Source organism: Nothoprocta perdicaria, unplaced genomic scaffold (assembly GCF_003342845.1).
Source record: "Nothoprocta perdicaria isolate Ctin4 unplaced genomic scaffold, notPer1 scaffold_7, whole genome shotgun sequence".
NCBI lineage: Eukaryota > Metazoa > Chordata > Aves > Tinamiformes > Tinamidae > Nothoprocta > Nothoprocta perdicaria.
In genome coordinates this window covers 803,890-813,004 of record NW_020455976.1, presented here as the reverse complement: position 1 = coordinate 813,004, position 9,115 = coordinate 803,890, and the positions used below count along the sequence as shown (strand labels likewise).

The window sequence follows — 9,115 nt, the reverse complement described above, 5'->3', positions numbered from 1 at the left end:
GGCACCTGGACGGGGTACATGGGGCAATCCCACACCCCAAGGGATGCTGCAGAGCCGGCTGCGCTCGGCAGCCCCAGGCCCGCTCGGCGCGTGTCCTCCCATTGCATCGCGCGGCACGTGGGGCTAATAGACGGTATATATTTATTGGGAGGGTCTCCGGGAGAGGGGCTGGAAGACTGAGCAGGGTCCGACTCCAAACAGTGGGGTCCATACATTAAAAAACAAACCGGGGGGCTCCTTCCCCTGCAGGGCTGGGGGGACCCCCCTCTGCCAGGGCCGGGGAGGGGGGTCCCCGTCCCGGAGGAGGGGGCGGGCGAAGCACACACGTCGCGGGCCAAACCAGCAGGCACATGGTACAGTATCGAGGCGACGGGGCAAGCGAGCGCCCCGGGAGGCGCCGGCTTTGCCGCGGAGGGGAGCTCGGGCCGGGAGGTGCCGGCCGGGGGGGCGCTGCCTTGGCTGTTTTCCCAGAAAACATGCAAGGGGGCGAGACCCGCACGGCTCTGCGGCCGGGCGGGCTCCTCCGCGCCCGTCCCCACGGCGGCCGCCCCACGGCGGCGCAGCCGGCGCGTGCGGGGCTGCTGCGGGACGCCTCGGCATGGGGAGAGAAAGAGAGAGAGACAGAGAGAGACGGGCAGAGRCCGGCGGGCGGCCCCTCCGCCAAGGCTGCTCCGGCGCAATACGGGCAAGGGTTAAAGTGCATAGAGACAAAGGCAGAGTCCCAGGCCTAGAGGGAGGAGGGCACCTCGGCGGGGCCGGGGCCAGCTCCCACCGGAGGGGTATCCCCCAAAAAAGGCCACTTGAGCTGCACAGAGGAGGAGAGAAGGAGCGAGAGAGAGAGGGAGAGGGGATGTCAGTGGGGGCGGCGGGCGGCGCGGGGGCTGCGTGGTGGCGGCGCGGGCGGCGGGACGGGCCCGGTGGGCACCGGAGGGGCCGCCCGCGCCCTCACTCACCCACGCACGCCGTGCCGTCCTCGTTGGGCTCGAAGCCCCGGCCGCAGCGCTTGTGGCCGCGGCAGCGGTACCCGCCGTACGTGTTGACGCACACGGGCCTGTCCCGGGGACACACGAAGGGGAACTCGGCGCACTCGTCGGTGTCTGCGGGCGGAGGGGCACTGCTGCCAGGCTGCACCGGGGCGCCCGGGAGGTGGCGGCGCCCCGCGAGCCCCGCGCGCCGCCGGGACGCTGGCACACGGCCGCTCACCTACGCAGCGTCCGCTCGCGTGCTGGGAGAAGCCCTGGCCGCACTGCACGGGGGAGAAGCGGCCGGCGAGGGGACATGAGCGCGGGGCGGCCGCAGCGCCGGCCGAGCCCAGCCCCTTGCCTGCCAGCCCCTCACCTCCACCGGGGCGGGCACGGGCGGCCCCTCGGCCTCYGCSGGGTAGGGCACCTCCAGGACGGAGTTGGTCTCGCCGCTGGCCACGGCGCGCACCGCCACGCGCCCGTCGGGCCACGTCACCTCCAGGCTGCTGGCCTCGTCGTGCCCTGCGACCAGTGGCCCGTCAGGCTGCGCTGGGCGACCGCGGCAGCACCGGGGGGGACAGGGCTGCGGGGTCCCGCTTGTCCCCACCACCTCACCCAGTCCGAAGTGGGCCACGGGCTCCATCTGGCACAGGTACCCCGAGCCGCCGTCGATGACGCGCAGGTGGGCCCCGCTGCGCCGCGTGAACAGCACCACCTTGGCGCCCCGCGCGAACGCCCCGAAGCGGCTGCGGGGGATCACGCGCAGCCAGTTGTTGCCGGCGCCCTGCACGGGAGGGACAGCGCGGCGGTGAGCCGGGACAGGCAGCCGGGACAGGACGGGGACGTCACCGGGCGCCCCCCGCCCCGGCGGGACGCACTTGGGTGCCCTTGAAGACRGAGATCGGCTGCGCCATGGACTCGCCGTGGGACAGGATGAGGTCCAGCAGCCCGTCCCCGTCAAAATCCGTCACGGCACCGCCTGCAAGCACAGGAGGAGGCCATGCCCTGCGCTGTCCCTGCCCGCCGGCCCCATTGCCGCCGTGGGGGCAGGCGGCAGGGGGCCGCAGCGTGACCCCCRCGCGGGTCCGGCCTCCCACCCGTGCCCCGTCCCTCGGGCTCCAGCGCGTCCCCTGGGTTGAGCTCTTCCACCGCGGGGTCCGAGTGCTCCCGGCGGACGAGCCTGCGGAGCACAGCGGGGTGAGGTCTGACCCTGCGAGCCGGGGCCGTCCCCGGGGTCCCCCGCGGCCCGCGGGCTCCTACCGAAAGAGGCGGTTGGCGGAGGAGCCGCGGTAGGCCATGTTGTTGAAGAAGACCTCCAGCTCCTGGTCGTTGTCGAAGTCGGCCGCGATGACGGTGCGCACGGGGGAGGGCATGGAGAACTTGGGGGTGGCGATGTCCTGCGCAAGGGACGGGCGTGGGCACCGCGTCCCGCTTCGCGGCTCCGCTCCCCTTCCCGCCTGCTCACCCTGAACCGCACGCGCCCGGGGGCCCCCGCCTGCAGGAAGAGGCGGTGGGGCCCGTTCCAGTTCCCGTAGACCACGTCGAGGCGGCCGTCGCGGTTGAAGTCGGCCAGCGCCACGCCGCGGCCGTGCTGGTAGGGGTCGTCCAGGCCTGGGGGCAGCCAGCCGGGCGGTGGGGCACACGGGCAGCCCCATCACGCCYGGCAGAGCCAACCCTCTCCCCAGGCCAGCCAGAGCCCACGTGGCACGYACRGATGCCYGGCCACRTCCCGCCAAGCCCCCGCAGCCACCRGTTGCCAGCGCCCTCCCTCTGGCTCCTCGCGCCCCTGCCCGGCTCACCCACGGCAGCCGCCACGTCCCGGTAGGTGCCGTCGCCCCGGCTGTGGAAGAGGAAGTTGGGGCTGTTCTCGTTGCCACAGAATATGTCGGAGGCGCTCTCGCTCAGGATGGGGCCCACGGCCACCCCGCGGCCACCTGGGGACRGCCGGCCCGGTGGTGAGGAGGGTGCCCGCAGGGACCCCATGGGGACCCCGAGTCCCCCCGCCACCAGGTCCCAGCACCCCATGGACATGCATCCCCCTCCTTGTATCCCGCCCCGAACATCCCTCCAGGCGCCCCCTCCTCACCCAGGGGTGCCCCCCTCCTCACCCAGKGGTGCCCCCCTCCTCACCCAGGGGTGCCCCGCAGCCGCTCTGCCCTCGCCCGCTCCAATCTCCCTGTGCATGTGAGTGCCGTGGGACCCAGCGTGGGCGCCCGTGGGCCCCGCGCTGCCGCTAGATGGGGCAGTGCGGCAGTGCGGCAGGCAGCAGCCGTGCAGCACCGCCRTGCCCGCAGCCACAGCACGGCCCAGTACGGCCCGGTATGCCCCGGTATGCCCCGGTATGGCCTGATGCTGCGGGCACCTGTGTACTTGTTGACGCCGGCGGCGGCGGCCACGTCCCGCAGCACCACGAGGCCGCGCGCCGGGTCGCTGGCGGCCGGGTCCATCTCGAGCAGCGCGTGGGGCCCCACGTTGCCGCTGGCGTAGTTGGCGATGTAGATGGCGTAGCGGCCCGAGCCCTGCGGGCCAGCGCCACCTCCTCAGGCCCGCGGGCAGGGAGCCGCTCCATGGGCTCCGCGTGCGCGGGACGCCCGGTCCTTGGCACTCGGTGCCCCACAGCAGCGAGGCCAGGCTGGGCAGCACCACCACCACCAAATGCACCCGGGGAACCAGCCCCATCACCCCTTGCTGGTCCCTGTCCCTGCAGATGAGCGGTGCACCCTGCTCCCTCGGCACGCCGGGTCCCCCCCGCCGGTGCCCACCRCCCCCCGCCATCCTCTGCAGCAGCTGGTCCCTGATTTAGTGATAATCGTTGGGAAACAAACTGCTGGAGGAGGAGGAAGAAGAAAGAGCAGGTGACAGCAACATAAATCACCCCGACAGGCGCGTTTATCAGCCAGCGGCAACCGCGTGGACGGGCGCCTGGAGGCTTGACGGCCGGGGCCCGGGGGGGCCGGGAGCCCTGTCAGCCCTGGCGGGGGGACGGGCGGCAGTGCCCGCTGCTCACCGTCCTGTCCACGCAGGCCACCGAGCGCCCGGCGAAGCGGCTGGCCACGTCCCGGTTCACCTCGTCGCTCAGCAGGTCCTCCCAGCGCCCGTTGCGCAGCTTGAAGAGCTTGTCCGTGTAGGTGGCCATGCCTAGGGGAAGCGGGGGTCGCTGGGGGGGGACGGGGACACCTGGGTCCCCCCAGGGATGCTGGCACTCAGCCTGCTCCGAGCGGGGATCAACACCAGGGAGCCTCATGGAGAAGGGAGCATGGGGACATGGTGCTTCCCTGCCATGCACAGTTCCCCAAACCCTGCTCCATCCCTGGGCATCTCTCTAGGAGCCCCTGTGACCTGCGAGGGCTGGCAGGAGACGGGCAGAAGAATCAGCTCATTAAGGTGAAATGTGCCCTGGCGGGGCAGAGCCCCATACATCATCCCGGGGATGGCAAAATCGATGCGGTGCCAGGCGCCGGCGGCCAGCCACGCTGCCCGTGACAGCGCCGGTGGCAGCGGCTGATTTAGGGACGGGTGCGCCGGCAGCCTCCGCCAGCCCCGGTAATTAGGAGTGTCAGCGAGACGGATCCGCCGCGCGCAGGCTGGGCCGCAGGAATGGCGGAGAGGGGCCGGGATGCTCTGCGTGGCCTGGGGGAGCCCCGGGAATGCTCAACCTTGTGCTGGGGGGATGCACTGGGAAACGGCTGGACAGGGGAAGCTGGTGGGAAGGTGGAAGCGGGGCAGAGTGACCCGGCAGGGCTGCCCATCCTCATCCTCKGCACAGTAGCAGCGGCCGCTGCACCGGCACCGCCGGCGGGATGGGCTCAGGCCCCGCTCTGTCCTCGGCAGCCGTGGGGAGGCCGGTGCTCGCAGGTGCCCCGGCCCCACGGCCGAGAGGGCACAGGAAGCGCTGACTCAGCGGCCGGCCGGGCTCGGCGTCCCCCCCGCACTGCCATCAATCAATGGAGCCACTCGAGTGGGAAATTAAGTGCGGCCGGCGCGCATCGCTCACGCGCCCAAGGCCGCGGGCGGCTGTGCGCGGGGCTCACCGGAGAAGGCGTTGTTGGTGTTGAGGAAGTAGATCTCCTCGCGGCCGTCGCCGTCGATGTCGCAGGCGGCCACGCCGATGGCGTTGCCCTGGCGGTCCCGCAGCGCGTAGTAAGGGGAGCCGCGCTCATCCTGCGCCAGGTTCACCAGCCGCCCCAGTGCCCGGTCGTACTTGAGCACCAGGTTGGGGCCGTTGTAGCTGCAGGGCAGTGGTGTGAGCAGCGGCAGCCRCCCCGGTGCTGCTGCCTGGGCAGGCTGTGGAGCCAAACCCTCCACGTGCCGGCCCCATGGCGCTCCCACCCCACAGCGCTCCCGCCTTGCGTGCCAACAAACAAGTTACACAACGGGCACGGCTGCTGCGTGCCAGACCGCTGCTGGCTGCAAGCCCTGCTCGGTTCAGCCCACCCAGAGTTGCTCTCTCCTATGCTGGACCCTGCRCCCAGGGTGCCGGACCCTGCGCTGTGACCCCCCGTTTGGATTCAGGTGCTGCTTGGCTGGCATGCACCCTGCACAGGGTGCAAACGCACGTGCGGGTCCATGCGGAGCCCGGCGCCCACCCTGCCGTCGCCGACAGGGAGCGGAGCAGCGGGGCAGCAGCTGCTCCGCGTCCAGGCGGGGAGCRCTGGGGCGGCGGGCGCGCGCGCTCCCCGCCTCGCCGGCTGCTGGCAGCCCTTCCGAGCCATCACACCGATAAAGGGCTATAAAAAACCTCCAGCCAATTAACCGAATCTCAGGAGAGCGCTGAGTGCTGTCAGCGGAGCCGAGCCGCCTTGGGGACACGCTGCTCYGCACTGCGGGGCGGCCCGGCCGCGGGGCAGCTGCCACCGCCTGCGCCACCGGGTCGGCAGGCCCGGGACAGGGGAGCTGGCACTGGCTCTGTGCGCATTCCAGCCCGGCAATGACCCCAGCAACACCGTCGGCAGGCAGCGGGGACRGTAAGGGGATAGAGTTGTGGGGATCCCAACAAGCAGAGCCGGGCAGCGGGCAGTGCCGCAGCCACCCGCTCAAACATGGAGCAAACACGGAGCTCTGTGGGGGAAGGAGGAAAGCTCTGCTGTCCTGTCCACCGCCACCTCACTCACCCGGCCACCACRATCTCAAAGTGGCCGTCGGCATCGAGGTCGGTGACGGCCACGCCGTAGTTGAGCTGCGTGGGGTTGCTGTCGTAGTCGGGTGGCAGCAGGCGCTGGGTGACGGCGGCGAACATGGGCTCGCCGCGCTGGGAGCCCTCGGCGAGGCAGGCCAGGGCGGCCAGGCACAGCGCCAGCATCCTGGGCACCTGCGGGAGAGCCATTCGCTCGGCTCTGAGGAGCCGCTCCGGCACCGGCTCCAGCTCCATGGGCATGTGGGACCTCGGGGCCGGGCACAGCTCCTTGCTCCTCTGTGCCAAGGTGCCTGGTTGCCCTCACTGCCCTTGCACATGCAAAGGGGTCTCTCTGCCCCTATCACCCATCCCTGTCGGTGCCACCGGCCAGCTCCTCAGCCCTTGTTCCTGCAGCCCCAAATATTTTGGCACTGCTGCAGCCCCGGGCACTCGTGTGCATGGATCTTCCCAGCGGGCCCAGCAGTGGGTACAGGTCTATTCCCCAGGCGAGGAGCAGCTCGGGGCAGCAGGATGTCTGCGAACAGGGCCGGGATCGGGCTGGAGCCAGGACTGAGCTGCCCCTCACCGTAAACCCAGTGGGTGGCAGGGAAGCTGATGCAGCTCGCTCTGCTGTGTGGCATGCGGAGCAGTCCCGGTGCTGGCATGCTGGAGCGGTAACCACTGCCCCTGCTCTTGGCAGGGCCGGAGGAGCCTGGTAGCTGCCTGCCCCATCCCCTGGTCAGATCCTCTGGAGCTGGGAAAGGCCGCGGGGAGGATGTGCTGCCAGGGGACATGGATGTGCCTGGCTCTCCCTGCCCTGCTCCCGCTGCTCCTCCCCGGGCTCCTGCCAGGCTGGGCAGGAAGGTGCCCGTGCGCAGATGCAGCCAGGGAAGGGAAGCGAGGGGAAGGGAAGGAGATGTTCGGAGGAACAGGACACTGGSAGGAGAGGCTCAATTAACCTGGACTGCGGAGGATGGAGCCTGCCAGCACTGCTGGCAGGGCTGCGGAGCCCTTGGAGCTGGCTCTGACCTGGCTCTAGTGCGGGTGACGAGTGAGGTGGCATCCGGAACAGCCGCCCTCGCCACACACCAGGCAGTGCCCTGTGAACAGCAGAGCCCAGCGCTGAGCCCTRCCTCTCCGTGGGCTCCAACCGCTGCGCCGGGCTCCAGGCGGGGCAAAAACATCAGGCCCTGCTCCTGTGTCCCTGGGCCGGGGCAGGGACCCTGCTGCCTGGGCTGGGAACACCGCTCCCTGGGTGCTCCTGGCCGTGCCGCCCTGATGCGGGAATAGCCCCAGCAGGGTTGTAGACTCCCCCGTGCCAGCCCGTGCCCGGGACCAGCCGGGGAGCCAAGGGAGCAGCGGGAGCCGCTCCGTGTCCAGCAGCCCTGGTGCGGAGCAGCRAGGATGCCGGGTGGGGGACATTCCCGCTGGCACTTTCCCTGGCAGAGATGCCCTTCCAGAGACAGGCATGGTGGGCACAGGGCTTCACTGGGAAGCACCGGGGAGGCCAACACAGACCGTGGACATCCGAGCACAATGGAGGCGCCTCGGCCAGGGCTGTCGCTGTCCCCTGCCCTGCGGCACCACACCAGGCTGGGTGAAGAGAAGCCGGGAAGGAGCTGTCCATGCACGGAGGGACGGGCACAGGGAGCAGGTGCCCGTGGGAGCGCTGAACGGCGGCTCTGCCTGCTCTGCAGTGTCACACGCTCCCCTCGGTGTCCCCTTGTACCCAGGYGGGCAGTTGGGCTCTCCCTGCCTGGTTTCCCCTGTCCCGGCTCTCTGCATGTTGGCCCCTTCCCCAGGTRCCCCCCCGCCCCATCCAGCTGCAGCTGAAATCCTCCAAGCTGGATGGAGCCTTTCCAGGAGGAAACAATGTTCCTGATTGGAGACAAAAGGCCTTTCCTTGCGGATCCGGTGCTTGGTGCCATGGACGGGGTCTGTGGGGCCCGGAGCCAGGCCATTTTGGGAAAGGAGGAGGGAAGCCCAGGTTTTCTTGTTGGGGATGGGAAAGGCCCCACGGCTCTCCCAGCTGCTGCTGATAGACAACACCGAGGAGCCGTGAGGAGACCCCACCTGAGGCTCGAGGCCATGGGGCCCCTGGTGACAAGGTCTGGCCCCTGGTGCGGCACCGTGTGACAAGGTCACCCCTGGGGCCGCSGTCACGCTGGGAGCGCAGCCGGCACAGCGCGGATCGTCCCGTCCCACTGCCACCAGCCTGGCCACTGGGGCTGCCGCAGGACCCGTGGGGCCACGCGGAGCCCGCTCAGCACCGAGCTGCTCAGCACCGAGCCCTGCCCGGCTCCCCGYGCCACACCGGGCACCGGTGCCCAGCAGGGATGCCTGGGGATGGGCGGCCAGGGCCCTCGCTGCCCTCTCCGTGCACGAGCCGCTCGGAGCCCAGACCCCACCGACCCYGCGGCTGGTGCAGCCTCGAGCACCAGCATGCGCCTCCCTGCCACCCAGGGCCTGCAGGTCTTCACGGCCCTATGGTCGGGGGCATCGTGGCTGCCCCACATGCCAGGACAGGGCCGTGCTCCCCAACGTGCYGCCCTGCACCGCTGCAGCAGCCCGTCCTGGGCCATGGCCACCCCTGCCATCGCACGTCCYGCGCACCGCCACACCGTGTGCCCCACGGCATCGCTTCTTGCACCGAGTGCAGCCAGGGTCACCKCCTGCCCCTCTGCCACAGCCGTGGGTGCAGCAGTGCCATGGGCCCAACCTGTCCTGGAKGCTGCAGCAGCACCAGAGCCGCAGGGACGCGCCTGCCCCGGCTGCACCCTGGCACCGTGACCCCCGGCAGCCCGTGTCTGCTGCCCCACACGGGGCGGTCGCCCCTGGCCGCTGCCAGCGATGGGCCCGTGGCTGCCCCGGTGCCCGGCTGGAGCCGCACAGGGCTCCTTGGAGCTGGCCCTGCGCCTGGGGCTCAGCCAGCAGCTGCTAATGCAGTGTGGAGACGAGCAGGCACCTCAGCCTGCGAGCGCAGCCCGCAGGGACGCGGCTCCTTGGGGTCCGGCTGCTGCCCTCCACGGGCCGGCACAGY

At 70.9% G+C, this 9,115-nt stretch overlaps 1 protein-coding gene across 1 annotated transcript; it reads right to left on the bottom strand.

The window, feature by feature from the left end:
* Nucleotides 1-601: 601 nt before the first annotated feature.
* CRTAC1 (cartilage acidic protein 1) lies at nucleotides 602-6,261 on the bottom strand. The gene is made up of 14 exons (XM_026050625.1): nucleotides 6,074-6,261; nucleotides 4,994-5,190; nucleotides 3,970-4,100; nucleotides 3,325-3,481; nucleotides 2,762-2,896; nucleotides 2,428-2,573; nucleotides 2,223-2,359; nucleotides 2,060-2,142; nucleotides 1,841-1,941; nucleotides 1,578-1,746; nucleotides 1,339-1,484; nucleotides 1,204-1,246; nucleotides 954-1,097; nucleotides 602-805 (listed from the first exon to the last, which is right to left on the bottom strand). Exons 1-14 carry the CDS (start codon nucleotides 6,259-6,261, stop codon nucleotides 693-695), a joined length of 1,890 nt encoding a protein of 629 aa, XP_025906410.1. The 3' UTR covers nucleotides 602-692.
* Nucleotides 6,262-9,115: the final 2,854 nt, after the last annotated feature.